This window comes from Eucyclogobius newberryi, unplaced genomic scaffold (assembly GCF_026437365.1).
Source record: "Eucyclogobius newberryi isolate DKJ021-1_F unplaced genomic scaffold, fEucNew1.0.hap1 SCAF_19, whole genome shotgun sequence".
In the NCBI taxonomy this organism is placed as follows: domain Eukaryota; kingdom Metazoa; phylum Chordata; class Actinopteri; order Gobiiformes; family Gobiidae; genus Eucyclogobius; species Eucyclogobius newberryi.
Window position 1 is genome coordinate 7111819 of NW_027315823.1, and position 17078 is coordinate 7128896.

General features: G+C 41.8%; 1 protein-coding gene across 1 annotated transcript in view; it reads right to left on the reverse strand.

Moving 5' to 3' along the window:
- Positions 1 to 238: 238 nt before the first annotated feature.
- Positions 239 to 17078, reverse strand: part of LOC140365241 (mitogen-activated protein kinase 14A) — a 32770-nt gene continuing 15930 nt past the window's right edge. Inside the window, exons 5-14 of the mRNA XM_072451536.1 lie at positions 14063 to 14121; positions 13587 to 13698; positions 12908 to 12937; positions 12723 to 12770; positions 11391 to 11505; positions 10432 to 10503; positions 8504 to 8583; positions 7371 to 7449; positions 6204 to 6377; positions 239 to 5512 (exon numbers count right to left, since the gene is read on the reverse strand). Of these exons, the coding sequence (XP_072307637.1) occupies positions 5445 to 5512; positions 6204 to 6377; positions 7371 to 7449; positions 8504 to 8583; positions 10432 to 10503; positions 11391 to 11505; positions 12723 to 12770; positions 12908 to 12937; positions 13587 to 13698; positions 14063 to 14121 (837 nt within the window). The 3' untranslated portion in view covers positions 239 to 5444. The remainder of the gene's footprint in view (positions 5513 to 6203; positions 6378 to 7370; positions 7450 to 8503; positions 8584 to 10431; positions 10504 to 11390; positions 11506 to 12722; positions 12771 to 12907; positions 12938 to 13586; positions 13699 to 14062; positions 14122 to 17078) is intronic.

The window sequence follows — 17078 nt, forward strand, 5'->3', positions numbered from 1 at the left end:
CTAGGCCCAGACCTGCAGGTATGGATGAGGAAAAATTAACAGGACTATTTATTCTCAATTAGTTGACTAATCAAAAAACTATTTGTATTTTACATTGAGACTTACTATAAATGATCATTATCAACATTATCCTTGTATTTTTCAGTTGTGCTACCTAAAATATAGTTCCAGCTGGTGTTTCTCAGTGAGGAGGTTGTAGGTTAGATCTCTGAGTGCATGAGACATAAAACCAAAAGAATAGTTTTGAAAAATATTATAGGCTTTATTTTATAATTGTGATATTTACAGGTGGCCTGCTCTTGTGGTACATGTGAAAATAACATTCTGAACACATCTCCGGTAAACCCAAAATAGAAACATAACATAAATGAACACTAAGGTCTAAAAAAAGAGGTTTTAAAATAAAGTTTTCAGCATCCAGTGATATGTAGCCCCACACAATGTGCCCAAACCAATGATTTCAAAAGAAAATAAGTTTACAAAATCACATCTTTTTTTCTTTTCTTTTTTACACACAATCAATTGAAATGTTGTATGGAGGGAATATATTAAAACCAGCAGCTATGAAGAATAATGTAATGTTATTGGTAAATACGGTCTAGTCCAGTGGTCCAGGATCACTTTCAGATCCAGATTTGTGAAGTACTTTGAGATTAATTAAAGTCTTTCAGTTCCAGTGATCAGAATATGTTCCTCCATCTTCTACCGCTCGTTCCCGTTAGGGGCCGGGGGGGGACTGGACCGTGGGCCTTAGGCGGGTTCAGCCTGGACAGGGACCAGCGCGTCGCAGGTTAAAGCGACAGAAAATGTACTTTATTACATTTGAATATCACACAGCACTATGAAAAGCCCCACCGTTTTGTCACTGCCGCTGTTTTAGAACTTGTTTGGCCTGTTTCACGATCCTGGTTTATTCTGGTTTAAATTAGGCTTGACAATTTAGTAAACCGTATTTTCCAGACTACAAGTCGCACCTTTTTTCATAGTTTTGGCTGGGGTGCGACCAATACTTATATACTTATACTCCGGAGCGACTTATATGTGATATTATTTGTTATTTTCACACTTGCAACCGCATTTCATACTCCGGTGTGATATATCTTTTTTTTCTTTCTCCATTATGCATTTTTTGGCTGGTGCGATTTATACTCCGGTGCGACTTATAGTCCGGAAAATACGGTAATCTCAGGTTTGGACTAGTTCACTATTAGTTTAATCAGGTTTGGTGCCAGCCTGGCTCTGTTAAAGTCTGGATTAGTCCTGATTGAGGCTGGAGTTAACTGAAAGGAGGTAAAAAAAAAAACAGGAAGTTTGACACCACTGATGTAGTTAGCACAACACAGAACAGATTGTCACTCAAAAGTCTTGACCATTCACATTCCTCTGCAGCTATATTGTCAATTACTCATTACAATTTTGGGAAAGTACCGTCGCATGTGACACAGGAGCTGAACTGGTCGGTCAGGAAATCAAAAGTGGTATCAAAAGTTGAACCAGCCACTACAGACCTCGGACAGATGAAGACACGTCGGCTGCATTGTATAACTTATGTAAACAGGATTATCGGACACAAATCTAAGAACTAAATGTATTTTTTGCAGTTAAAAAGGCTCCCTACATCGGCTAACTTTTCTGGTCAGTGCTCGTCCTCCACAGAGATGTTATTGCTTTGCCTGGAAAGTCCCGCAGCACGGAATTTTACGTGTGTGCCGTGTTATTTTGGTAGCAAGACACGCTTGTAATCAACTTATACTTATATTTATACTTATACGTGATATTATTTGTTATTTTCACACTTGTAACCACATTTCATACTCCAGTACGACTTATGTTTTTTTCTTCTCTATTATGCATTTTTTGGCTGGTGCGACTTATACTCCGGAAAATACGGTAACATCTCCATGGAGACGAGCAGGTGGCGGACATAACAGTAGAAAAGTTACATTGTGCACCTTTAAACAGGACAAGACAAACCTTGAATGCTTAATGAGGTTATGATTGTAAAAACACATTTAAAAAAAAAAAAAAAAAAAGGGTCTTCCAAAATGAATCACGGGAACATTTTGAGTAACACCAGGCGAGAATCACTAAAATATGTTAAATAAATGTAAAATAACAACAAAATCAAATGCCGATTATTATAAATAGATTCATTCTAGTCTCGTGGGTTGAAAACATTACTCAGAAAAAAGCAGTCACCGCGGCTGAAAGAGATGCTCGGCGACGTTTCATAAATAATACAAAAGAAAAACCTAATCCAAATATCATCTTTTACATTGATATACAAATAACATAATAATAATAATAATTCATAAAGGATCTTAAATACAAGGCGAGACGCAGGACTGGTGCCCCCAAAAATAACACCCAATACATGCTAAGAAGAGCTCAGGAACTGGGGGATTTTCATGTCAAAGTAGTGAAAATATGCCAGAACATTCTAGAGTTACAGAAGTGCTAAAAGGCGGCGTTAAGAGATACAAACAAGTGTCTTAAAATGAGCCAATGGATACAGTTCTTACCAATATACAAGGGCGGGATAAACGTGAGAATTTTGTGGGAAATATTAAGTTGATTTTTTTTTTTTTAAATCAGTTTGGTACGGATAAATGAGAATGGATTTATATTATACGTAATCACAATTTCACGTTGAATGTATATCAGTGGTTCTCAAAGCGGTCCAAGATCTGGTTCCGACCGAGTCCTGGCTTTAGAACATGTTTAGTCCTGGTTTTAGTTATGTTTTGGTCCCGAGATTTGGTTCTTTCTGATTCTAGTTCTGGTCTTTAGTCCTGGTTTTCGCCCAGTTTAAGACCAGTTTACTCCTTTTTGAACCAGTCTCTTACATAAATCTATATGATTTCTAGTGCCGCAACTAACAATGACTTTAGTATTTAGTCAATGATTGTACACAGACTTTTTAAACACATAATCAAGTGTATTGATATTTTGATTTAATAATGCCGCTGTCGTCGTTATAAAAATATTTTCTTATTGTCTTATAAAGTCTGTATAATATGGCGGATTTAAAAAAAAATATTTAGTCGATTAGCCACAAATGGTAATTTTTGCAACACTAATCTAATCCCACCATTATAGAACAGTGGAGCTACTTGTTTTTGTTCATGTTGAGAATCACAAATAACCATCAATTTCCAAAATGAATAGAATTTAAAAATATGTCCCCAACCATCTAATTTATTGGTACTAGCCTGAAGTACTTTCATGGCCTACGTAACAAGTATTTAAATCCATCTAAAACACACACAACCTGAAGTGTGGCGTGCTGTAACTGCTGCGACGCACTGGACACTTTATTAGGGACACATGATGATACAAACATGTGACACGAGTAATCCTGAATCGACTGAAGTTTAAAGCAAATGTCAGAATATGGACAAAACTGCTTGTCTGGTCCTGGTCTGGTCCCGGTCTGGTCCCGGTCCCGTTCAGAGTACATAAGGTCAAACCAGGTCTACATGGGGACCAAACCAGGTCTACGTGGGGACCAAACCAGGTCTACGTGGGGACCAAACCAGGTCTACGTGGGGACCAAACCAGGTCTACGTGGGGACCAAACCAGGTCTACGTGGGGACCAAACCAGGTCTACGTGGGGACCAAACCAGGTCTACGTGGGGACCAAACCAGGTCTACGTGGGGACCAAACCAGGTCTACGTGGGGACCAAACCAGGTCTACATGGGGACCAAACCAGGTCTACATGGGGACCAAACCAGGTCTACATGGGGACCAGGCCAGGTCTACATGGGGACCAAACCAGGTCTACATGGGGCCCAAACCAGGTCTACATGGGGACCAGGCCAGGTCTACATGGGGACCAAACCAGGTCTACATGGGGACCAAACCAGGTCTACATGGGGACCAGGCCAGGTCTACATGGGGACCAAACCAGGTCTACATGGGGACCAAACCAGGTCTACATGGGGACCAGGCCAAGTCTACATGGGGACAAGTGTGTGTACCTAATAGTGTGTACGTGTCCAGTAGTGATAAAATACAATACCTTCTGTCTTTACAAATACTGATCAATGTTATTTACATTGTTTGGGAGCATCTCAATAAACTAAAACATTGTGTAAAGTTAGACACAAATTGCTGTGAGTCAGATGCCCTTCCACCCGTTTCCCTGTAGTGTTATGAAGGTGGTAAAGTATGTATTTACATTAACGTATTTTACAGACTATAAGTTGCACCTTTTTTCATAGTTTTGGCCGGGGTGCGACTTATACTTATACTCCGGAGCGACTTATATGTGATATTATTTGTTATATTCACACTTGCAACTGCATTTCATTCTCCAGTGCGAAATATACATGTTTTTTAATGCATTTTTTTGGGCTGGTGCGACTTATACTCCGGTGCGACTTATAGTCCGGAAAATACGGTATTTATGGTATTTATGGTGTGGTTGGAGAATAACCAGCTCTGTCAGACTGATATTTGTCTAACTTTGAACTGAGTACTACATAGATCAGTCTGGACCGGCTCTCACAGAACGCGGATGAGAAAAGGACATATATTTAAATTTGATTGGCCAAAGTGTCACAACAGGAATAAGTCAAGAGATCAAATTGTTGTTAAATCCAGTCACAGAAATAGTCTGTAAATCTGCTAAAATAGGCCCAAGTTCGTCTGTCGCCGTCGCCATGTTAGTTTAGGTTTTGTCCTTTTGACTTCCGTCCAAACTACAATGCTGCGCTGTGATTGGTCATCTGACCAGACGATCATCAACCGTTTGTGAAACCAATATCATGAGTATTTATCGGATTAATACAGGGAGCGTTTTGTTTTTTTTAAATTACTTTCCAGAAGCAACTCTAATGATACTGAAATGTGATTTTACAAGACTCGGGGTTTACACTGTGAAAAACAAAAAACACAGACGATGATGGTTTAAAGGTCCGACTTTATGCTTTTGGAACTGGTTTTTGCACCTCGGCATTTCACTTTTTTCACTTGAGGAAGATTTAATTCCAAATGCACAAAACTCCACAGTTTCCAGCAGATAGCGAAAAGGCGCTCCTACCACCCAATGATGTCACAAGGTGGGACCAAGTGTTTCAGACTCGGGAATTTGACCAAATAAAATTAAATGAGACAAAATCCATTTCCAGGCATGTTTATGATAAGAAGATAAGATTATTCTGAACATGTTTAAAGCTCCAAACGGGACATTTAAGCATGAAATAGGACCTTTAAACTGGACGGGCACAAAACAGGCAGAAGATTGCAGCTAACGTAGCGCGTCACTGGTTTGAGCGCGTCACTGGTTTTGATGTCGTATCCCTGATTCCCTAAGCATGACGTGGCAGGCACTTGAACGTAACGTGAGGAGTGAGCGTTTCGTGATCGTTTCGTGATCGTTTCGTGATCGTCCCAGGAGAGTGCGGCGTTTACGCATGGACAAACGGGAGGGAGAACAGTCAGGATTCCATCTCGTCTCCGTCGAACTGCGGAGCCTCGAAGCTCACCACCTCCTCGTACGTTAGTCCTGCAAAGGAAACTGCACATCAGAAACGCACAGAGGACCTTCAGTTTGTGCTCTAGTCAGGCGAAAAGGCCATTTGTGCAGCGACAGAGCAGTGAGAGTGTGTTATTACAGATCTAAAGACGATTACGGTAAGAGCTCCAGACATTGCTCATTGGTAATTGCTCAGATCTGTCGAATGAAATGGGTCCTGATCTCTCCTTAAAGTTTACTCTACAGCGGCTTTAAAGACACGGATCACAGATGAAAAATGGAAATAAGTCTATTCCGCGACAGATGAATTATTGCCGGTGCATAATGGCTCAAATTATTATTACCAAGATCACTTCATTCCAAATAATTGTGACCAGTAACGTTGGTTTTACATTTGTGAGTTTAGATTTCAGTTCCGATTCTGTCTCAGTTCTAAAACTTCCACCAACTTTGTAGGCATTATTATAGAATTATTTTATCAGGAAAGTCCCACTTCAGACTAAAATGTAGTTGATTTACAGAAGATCCGGCCTCGTCTTCCTTAATGAGACAGTTGTGTTTATACCGATTGTACTTCCTGGTTGAACATTAGCAGGTCGTCATAACCTAACCTCACGAAGACTGATTTTGTGTTTTGATGCAATAGATTGGTGGATTCTTTAACCCTTTGCTTCTTCCTATAACTTCCTTTCTAACCCGACCTCAAACAAAATTAACTCACTTTTCCACTCCTCGATCTCCAGCTCGCGGCTCTCGAAGCTCTGGTCGTACGGCTCGGCCTCGGGTTCGTCGTCGGGGTCGTGGTACTGGGCGAAGTACGGATGAGCCAAGGCTTCCGACGCCGTGATCCGATTGTCCGTGTCCAGAACCAGCATCTTCTCCAGCAGGTCCACGGCTTCAGAGGCGGACGAGGACGAAGCACCAGGTCAGGTCAGAGAGACGAGGACGAAGCACCAGGTCAGGTCAGAGAGACGAGGACGAAGCACCAGGTCAGACGAGGACGAAGCACCAGGTCAGGTCAGAGAGGCGAGGACGAAGCACCAGGTCAGACGAGGACGAAGCACCAGGTCAGATGAGGACGAAGCACCAGGTCAGGTCAGAGAGACGAGGACGAAGCACCAGGTCAGACGAGGACGAAGCACCAGGTCAGGTCAGAGAGACGAGGACGAAGCACCAGGTCAGACGAGGACGAAGCACCAGGTCAGGTCAGAGAGACGAGGACGAAGCACCAGGTCAGACGAGGACGAAGCACCAGGTCAGGTCAGAGAGACGAGGACGAAGCACCAGGTCAGACGAGGACGAAGCACCAGGTCAGGTCAGAGAGACGAGGACGAAGCACCAGGTCAGGTCAGAGAGGCGAGGACGAAGCACCAGGTCAGGTCAGAGAGGCGAGGACGAAGCACCAGGTCAGACGAGGACGAAGCACCAGGTCAGATGAGGACGAAGCACCAGGTCAGGTCAGAGAGACGAGGACGAAGCACCAGGTCAGATGAGGACGAAGCACCAGGTCAGGTCAGAGAGGCGAGGACGAAGCACCAGGTCAGGTCAGAGAGGCGAGGACGAAGCACCAGGTCAGATGAGGACGAAGCACCAGGTCAGGTCAGAGACAAAAGAAACACACTACAGTTAAAACATGTGACTGGTCAGGCCCACAACGGCCGGTCAATTGTTTAAATATTGTTTGAATGTCAAAGTAAAGCAATGGCTGTGATTGGTTGAACCTCAGCTACAAGCCCCTCCTCTTCCCCTCCTGCTTCCACAGGTGCCGCTCCAGACGGATCAGCATTTACCTTCACTGTGGCCATGGTAACCACGGCGAGTGAAGATGTATTTGCTGTGCAGCCCTCTCAAAGGCCACTAGAGGGCGCTCCACACACACAGGACTCACCCAGAGGATTGGCTCCGATGAAGACGTCGGCGAAGTTCCTCTTGGGCATGTAGGGAAGTGAGTTTATGTAGTTCCTCGCCTGAGCAACGACAAACACATTTAAAACTACAATTAAACATGAACAGAGAAGTGAACAAAGCAAAACTGGAGGATTTCCATGATTTGAATTCAGAACATTACATCATTTGACATTATATAAAAGCTAAATCATGCAGAGGAGGAACATTTCCAGAATGTTCTAATGCTGCTGCTGCTGTTGTTGTTTGAAATCAAACAGAGTCAAATTGAGATGAATATTCTGAATTCAAGCCAATTAGACATCTTTATGTGACGTCGCACCCAGTTTCATTCAGAAATGTTTTTATGAGCCGTGAATTTGGATCAAAAGGCTCAGAGCAACAGGAAACTCATATGTGGAAATGATGAATTTAAAAAAGGTTCAAGTTTTCCCAAATGTTAATGTGTCGTCTTTCCTCGTCTGCGCTAATGACTTCATCTCAAAATGAACTGAAATTCAGTGCTCCCTCTCCTCTCCTCCCGCTGGCTCCTCCCCTCCCTCTCCTCTCGTCCCGCTGGCTCCTCCCTCTCCTCTCGTCCCGCTGGCTCCTCCCTCTCCTCTCGTCCCGCTCCTATCGTCCCGCTGGCTCCTCCCTCTCCTCTCGCCCTGCCCCTCCCTCTCAGCCAGATCGCTCCTCCCTCTCAACCATATCGCTCCTCCCTCTCAACCATATCGCTCCTCCCTCTCAACCATATCGCTCCTCCCTCTCAACCATATCGCTCCTCCCTCTCAACCATATCGCTCCTCCCTCTCAACCATATCGCTCCTCCCGCTCGCTCCTCCCTCTCAGCCCGCTCGCTCCTCCCTCTCAGCCCGCTCGCTCCTCCCTCTCAGCCCGCTCGCTCCTCCCTCTCAGCCAGATCGCTCCTCCCTCTCAGCCAGATCGCTCCTCCCTCTCAGCCAGATCGCTCCTCCCTCTCAGCCAGATCGCTCCTCCCTCTCAGCCAGATCGCTCCTCCCTCTCAGCCAGATCGCTCCTCCCTCTCCTCCCGCTCCCCCTCGACTGATTTCTAAATAAAAAGCATGATGTGCAGGTGTTCTTTCAAGAGTGGTCTCCGGGGGGCGCTGGTCTCACCTCGTGGCTGGGCATCTGGCTTATGAGCGAGGCGGGGGGCGTTCCCGTCAACCGCATGATCTGCTGCAGCTGGTTAATGTCTGCGGCGCTCGAGTCAAGGGCCGTTCAGGAATCAGATCGTAAACGTGGAGGCGTGTCCCACCAACGGGAAGAGCTCCTCTGCGTTTCTAAAGCCCGACTCCTTCTGATAGTTTCGATAGTTTATAATAACGCGCGCGAAACACTCAAAATATCTAAATTTTACACGCATCGTGCAACAGCGTCCACGTCTGTAAACCGTGCGAGAAGAAAAAAACGTATTCTGTCAACCGGAGGCTTCTTCAGTTCCTCTGACAAAGAACTGCTGATGTCACTGCCTCACACAAACAAACAAACAAACAAACAAACAAACAAAAGCCGGCTCACTCACAGAAACAATGCGTATTTTTCCAGGGAATTTTGGAGCGGTAAAAACACCTGCGAATAAACAAACGGCTTCACATTTCAGTTGGCGTCTAATGTGTGATGCTCCTCAGCACTGTATGTATATATATATATATATATATATTTGTGTATTTTGGCTGTAGTTGTCGACTAAAAAGCAGGCACAGCCAAAGTTCTCAATATTATTCAGTGTCTCCATGATCTGACCTTGTACTGGATCCACAACTTTGCACTATTTACGCAGAAAAGTACCAGGAAACAAGTGTAAAAAGGCTGGTTTGCGTCTAAATCTTCTCCTTTCTGATGTTGTACGGATAAATCCTTCTAAAATACAATAATTAGTCAAGTTAAGTTAAGACTCCCTCGACAGATCAGCCGACTAAACAACTGAAAGCCCTGTGTAAATTTGTATTTATTCAACAATACAGAAGCGAGCGTGTAATAGTTTTCAGCGTGTGAAAGACGGACCGCAGTTTGCAAATGTTACAGACAAATTGTTAATCTGTGAAAATATGTACGATTCAATGACCTTCAGTGTTTGTTCCAAGTATTTGAGGAGAGACTAGTTTAGTTTTTCCCAGTAGATGACTCGAAAACTCCTAGGGAACAAATCAGAGCTCTAAAAGGGTCGAGCATTTCAGAAATTTCAACTTTAAAAATAGTTTGTCGAGGGGATTTTTCCTCTGTGTGAAAAAGTCGTCCCGTTTGTGGCTCGTGTAAACAGTAATGCTACAACGTAAATTTAACATACCGTATTTTCCGGACTATAAGTTGCATCTTTTTCATAGTTTTGGCCGGGGTGCGACTTATATGTGATATTATTTGTTATTGTCACACTGGCAACCACAAGAGGGCGCTCTAGGCTCTAAGCGACGCAGAAGAAGAATCTGCACTTCCTCTTCCTCTGGAGTTTGTGGAGTTGTTTAGAAGTGACACAGAGGAAGAAGAATTCAATGGATTTAGTGATTTGGGGTAAAACTGATGCTTTGGTAAACTTGTTAGCATGTTCTTTATGCTATAGTTATCTGAATAACTGTTAATATGTTACGTTAACATACCAGACACTTACCACAGTTCTGTCTGTGCGTCATGTAGCTGAAGGTGTTAGCGTTAGCATAAGTACACCTATTCACCATGTTCTCTCATCTGTTATTATTTTAAACTGCATTTCAAGATGAAATGTCTGTTCTCCGTCTCTTGGATTTTATCAAATACATTTCCCCCCAAAAAATGCGACTTATACTCCAGTGAGACTTATATACGTCTTTTTCTTCTCTATTATGCATTTTTTGGCTGGTGTAACTTATACTCTTATAAGATACATATACTTAAAGTCCGGAAAATACGGTAAGCAGACTTTTTTAAGATATAAAACCAGCATTTGTCAATATCACGACAACAGGTCATGAGAGAATTGCATCAACCAAACACCATGACATAATTATCACACAGAAGCACATAAAAAAAACAAGAAAACTCTTCAGACGTTTTGGGTGAAAGGATACGGTCGGTTCCAGGGAACAGCGTCCGTCCGGTGAGCAGCTCCGCCATGATGCAGCCCACGGACCAGATATCCACTGCCCAAACAGAGAAGACCAGATCAGGCTCAAGCTAAAGCGTACGCATTTAAAACACGGCTAAGAATCAGCAAAAACATTCAGGTAATTCAACTACAAGGACCATTTCCTCTTGCTTTGGCACTGTGCATTCTTACACGCTTTCAGTTGACAGAAAAATATATTAAAATTGCAAATTGTGGTAGGTTTTTATGAAATGCAAGTGTAGATTTAAACTATGTAGCAGATCTTTGGACAATAGGGCAATAGTGACGGCATCTTAAGTATTGTTTTTGCATTATTTATCAATTATATTCAGACGATATTTGAACAATTCACCAGAAAAGTGCAGAAATGTGCCTTTAAATGCATCAATCGAGTCTTAACTATCGCACAAAACCTGAACGGGCTGTAAAATGAACCACAGAAGGGCAAAAAAATCCCTTTGGAGATGGGTTTTTTTTTTGACGGTTCTGTCTCTTTTTTGGGATAATTTTGTGTCCTTTTAATTGCGGATGAACGGGTCAATAACCCAGAATAAAAACCCCATAACCAGGATTAAAATATGACCAATCCAGGCCTAAACCCACACAAAACCAGGACTAACAAGAGCATTCGAACTATAACACTATAAATATGACTTATACAGAAATATTTAGAGCATAAAAATAGATAATTTGCCAAGGAACCATTATCATCTGAGAGGAAAACACATCCTTCTATTCACGACGTTACATAAGAATTGTAAAGAAAGAGGTTTTTCCAATCAAAGTTTGTCTGAGCCGGATAATACAAAGTGGAATCGGTGCCCTACTTTCCCCCCGAAATGACTAGGACTCAGTGTGCACCCGGCTCGTTATAGGACACACAAAGGCTGGAGCGACGGGCGCCAAAAGTGGGAGCGGCACCTGTCATGTTGTAGTGCATCCAGTTGAGCATGATCTCGGGGGCGCGGTACCAGCGGGTCGCCACATACCCGGTCATCTCATCGTCCGTGTGCCGCGCCAAACCGAAGTCCAGGATCTGAAAAGGAGGGAATTTTACGGTGAGATGAGTGAGTTTAACGGGGTCTAAAACGACTTAAAGTGGTTCCTCCTTGTCCTGGTTCAGAACTATGGACTAGTCTCATTTTAAAACCTCTTTAAGACATGATAAAGTCCTGTTTTAGACCTGGTTTAGATCTGGAAAGCAACGTTTTTTTCTTTGGTAGTACCGTATTTTCACCTTTTTTCATGATTTTGGCCGAGGTTCGACTTATTCTTATATTTATGCTTATATACTTAAGACTCCGGAGCGACTAATATGTGATATTATTTGTTATTTTCACACTTCCAACTGCATTTCATACGTCATACACTTCTCTATTATGCATCTTTTGGCTAGTGCGATTTATAGTCCGGAAAATACGGTACTTGTATATATATTTGGATTGGATGAACGTGACGTAGTTTAGTCTTGGATCGGTCCTGGTTTTGTCCCAGTTATGGTTGACGTTTAGTCCAGCTTGGTCCGGGTAGTTCTTGTGGGACAAACTGAAAGCAGAAGGACCTAGAACCAGACCACGGGCCGCCTCAGACCGTCCAATCGTCTCAGAGATTAAAGGAGACGTATTGCGCCATCTTCAGGCTCTTAGTTCTGAACCACGGCATACACAAGGAGATCGTAATTTCACATCCTGTTCGCTGTAAACCACGATGTCGCTCCAAAAATGGTTGAGCAATCGAAATGGATCCACCGACTTCCTGTTCAAGCCCCGCCCCTTTCACAGCGACGTAACAAGCAGCGGATGTACACGTTTTTATGTACGAAACGTGGCTATGTGACATTTTAGAACTCTACGCGCATCGCCCGGAGTCTTAACTGTTCAAATAATCACGGCTAAGTACAGAAATGTGGGCGGGGATAGGTGGTAGGGGAAAACGGGAATTCTCTGAGCGCTCGAGCCCCAAATGTAGAACAAAACGGAATTAACTCCGACAAACATGAATCAATCGAGATGCAACTGTGGCTAAAGAAATGACGAGGAAACTGTTGGTATGAGGTAAAAAGCTCATTAAAAGTAGATATTTTTTGCACAATACGTCCTTTTTGAGTTTAGTTGTTATTTTCCCATTTTATCTTGACACAAACGGACCGTGTGCTTCTCTGATTGGTTAATCCCGGGAAACAAGACCGGGTTTTAGTCTTTATAAAGTATTGCTTGCGACTGCGGCGACGTCGCGCACAGAAGTGATACTTGCCTTCAGCTCGCAGTCTTCATTTACAGCTAAATTACTCGGCTTCAAGTCCTGAAACGAAAAAAAGGCAAATCAATTTGTTTCTTGGAAGAGGAAAAAAGCAGCGCGGATGTTTCGCGTTGCTAATTGTGAGCATTAGAATGGCGGTTACTCTCAGGACCACTTCCACAAACCGCACGCGCACTCACTCTGTGGATGATGTCCGCCGAGTGGATGTACTGCGGGGAGAGAAGAGACAAAACGTCACAATCACAAAGCGCTAACGGGCTAATGCGCTCGTGCTAACGGGCTAATGAGCTCGCGCAAATCCATACGTCCCGTAAGAGGTCGTAATAAACGCTGTGTACGACATGAAAACATGTGCACCCGATGTAAAAGATGTACACCTGTTTTTGAGGCCGGCACGATTTGCAAAACGCCACCGTGATCCGCTCCTTTCATTTACGCCATTAATTAATTGATAATAACTGATTATTGAAATAATTGTCACATAATTTAAGCTCCAATAGTGTTGTCATGATGTTAAGGGAATAGCTCGATACCGATTTCAATACCACAACATTTTTATCCATCGTTAAACCCTCAAATCATAATAATAATAACAATAACAACAATGAATTAAATAATAAATGAATAGATAAAATAAATAAAATTAAAAACATAAAAATAAAATAAAAAATATAAAAAATAAATAAATGATTATAAAAAAATTAAAATAATAATAATAATAAATAAATACAATAATAAATAAATACATCAAATAAAAATAATACAATAAAATAAAAATAATATCTGACTTGAACACTTCAGGCATAAACAAAGAAACTAATAAAAATAATAATAAAGCTGATGTAGTGGAGCACACACCTTTAGGCCTCTGAGTATTTGATAAATGAGGAACTGAACGTGATCGTCCGTTAACTTCTGACACTTGACAATGTTGTTCAAGTCCGCGCCCATCAGGTGAGTCACTAGGTACCTGCAGGAAAACAGTGACGATTAAAACCTGAGACTTCGTGAAGCGCTTCATCGAGTCCACTTTTATGTCCGTCTGGTCTGAAGACAAGTGCAGAGAGCGGCATCAACCAAACCAACACTTTACTTCTACACTACGCGTCAGTACACTACATTAAGGACGGCTTCTATTGCAATTGAAGTGTTGAACAACATTACGGACTGAATACTTTTGGATTTTATGATATTTACAAGAGATTTATTCTTTTTTGTCATTTTGTTGTAGAAGTTATGTCAGGAAATTAGTCCCGATAATTACGACTGATTGCTGCAGCCCTTGTCTAAAAAACAAGAAATACATTTAAATGTATGTTTTGGTCAAAACTTACACATCGTTGAACTCCTCCAAAGACGTTGATGGCGTGAAAACATCTAATAAGCCAATTACCTGCAAGACAAAGGTTAAAAAGGTTGGTAAAAATGACAATGACGTCAACTCAATAAAATACCACATTGCAGTCTGCGAAAGGGCAAATCTGTGCATTCGTCAGTCAGATTAACCGCTTTAACTGATTAAATAATCTCCCGAACAATGACACGTGCACGTCTTTGTTACTTGTTCGCTGCGCCTCTGTTTTTCAGGGTCATCTCGTGTTGATATCAGGCTGAATCACTCACAATCTGTGCTTTGGAAACCGCAAGCTTTTAATAATTTAAATGGGCCAGATAACGGCAACGGCAGATGGAGTTACACAGAAAAACAAGGCATTACAATAGGACCTGGATTCTGTGACTAATCAATGCCAAAAATAATGTCTATTTTTAGTTATTGTGACCAAAACTGTGACCGAATTTACAACAAGGGGCATTATTAATTCAGGAGGTGGGCGGTACTCGGTTACGTTTACTCAAATACTTTTGCTGAGTCTCAGAAGGAGAAGAATTACAAAAGAGTCATCATCAAAACAACTCCAGATGTGTTTTTGACGAAGGAGCAGTTTTCAAACGCACAATAAAAGGGTTTGGGCAAAATGTATTGGGCAAATGTCAAACTACCGGATTATAAGTTGCACCTTTTTTCATAGTTAGGCCAGGGGACGACTTATAATAATGTGTTAATGATATCACATATATCATTTTGTTTGTTATTTTCACACTGACAAACACAAGAGGGCGCTCTAGTCTCTAAGCGACGCAGAAGAAGAATCTGCACTTCCTCTTCCTCTGGAGTTTGTGGAGTTGTTTAGAAGTGACACAGAGGAAGAAGAATTCAATGGATTTAGTGATTTGGGGTAAAACTGATGCTTTGGTAAACTTGTTAGCATGTTCTTTATGCTATAGTTATCTGAATAACTGTTCATATGTTACGTTAACATACCAGACACTTACCACAGTTCATTGTCTGTGCGTCATGTAGCTGAAGGTGTTAGCGTTAGCATACGTCATGTAGCTGAAGGTGTTAGCGTTAGCATACGTACACCTATTCACCATGTTCTCTCATCTGTTATTATTTCAAACTGCATTTCAAGGTTAAATGTCTGTTCTTGGTAGGGATGCGTACCGCTACGACGGACCGGATCTGGACTTGTAAAAACATTTCGGTTCAGGTCCCAAAAAACCGAAACACCGGTGATTCGGTTCTGAACTCATAAAAAAATATAGCACTGACATACTATATCCTTTTCGTTCTAGAATCTAAACCATCTTAAACCTTCCATTGATCGCGAAATTTGCGCTGGAAAAGACGTAAACACTGCCATTCGCCGCTGTCAATGGCGCACACGGACCCTAATTAGTGACGCACGCGTCTTCCGGGCATAAGTTGAAGCCGGCGAAATAAGTTTAAAGATGCGAGAGACGATCGCTTTATTTGAACGGTTTTAAGCTGTGGCCGCCGCGTGCGATGTTATGATTATGTGCGTCGCTGCGTGTTAAAGGGGCGGGGTCAGCGTGGTCTTGTCTGGGTCTTTGGTCTGGGTGTAAATATGAATGAAATAACTTAAGTGTTATGTTGTGGTGTGATGTATTTGGCATTAAGTAAATACAAAGTAAAGTCAAAGTAATATTGCTTAATTGCTGCATTCATTAATTGGAGTTTATATTTTGTAATAGCATTTTGTATTTGTATTCTACAGTTGTTAAATATGGTCTGGTGTTTAATGCTGCTAATATGATGTATTATTTTGATTTGTTGTGTAAAATATTTTCATATTCTACTTTGGATATTGATATTTGGATAGTTGATTGCTTTATAGTGATTCAAGTTGACTTTTATGCTAGTTTTTTAACACTGTTATTTTACACTGACTTAATTATTTACACTGGTGTATTGTCTGTTTGAAGGTTTTTACCTGACTTTTGATGCTAATGGATCTGCAACATTAAAGAGTGGAAATGTGTCTAAAGACAAAACATTGTATCAGATGAAACAGCTGCTTTGACCCTTGACCCAGACTGACTCTGTCAACAATACTCAACATGCTCTTGTTCCTCAAGTAAAACACATGAATGTGCGTTAACTGTTAAGCTATAGTTTAGCTGCTAGCTAGTAACTTGTGATTTGTAAGTTGTAACTTCTGTTAAAAACTGTGAATAAAGCAGACAAGTTGAGTTCATTTCAATCTGCAGTTAAGCCTTGTGTTTGTGTCGTCCTTGTTCAAGTGTCTTCAACTTAATTGGGCCAAGTAGCTTGTGTTATGCTGTTGTAACATTATGCAAATATGGCATGGTTCAGGTCCAGACTCATTAGGTCTGGACCTGAAACTAAACCTCTGGATTCGAATCCGGACTTGAACCTGAACGTGGGTTTAGGTATGCATCCCTAGTTCTTGGTCTTGGATTTAATCAAATAAATTTCCCTAAAAATGCGACTTATACTCCAGTGCGACTTATGTTTTTTTCTTCTCTTTTCTGCATTATTTGGCTGGTCTGGAAACTACTTACGTACGTACGGTTTGTCTTATTTGCTATGGCTTCACCTGGAATGTTCCACAGTATGGCATTTTAAGTTTCTCAGTCTCACGTTTATTCAATTACGGGTGTTTTATTTAATGGCGAGCGCATCTCTATGGAACTAAAGCCACATCACTTCCATGGAGACAAGCAGGTGGCATGCCCTCCACTAGAAAAGTTACATAGTGCACCTTTAACACTGTTGTTTTAAAAGACTGCAGCATAAGTTTGTTTTTAATTTGCTCATTTTACAGCCTTTTGTCCACATTTTCCTCAAAACGTTGATGACATTCTTCCATATCTTGCAGAGCTCTACATTCCACCAACTTAAAATATTCAGCCGTTTGTCTCCAGAACATCAACATTTAAAAGGATCATTAGCATAACGTAATATATCATGAAACGTGCAGATGGCGCTTTGAATTTGGAACAAATTTTAATGGAGCGTTCAAT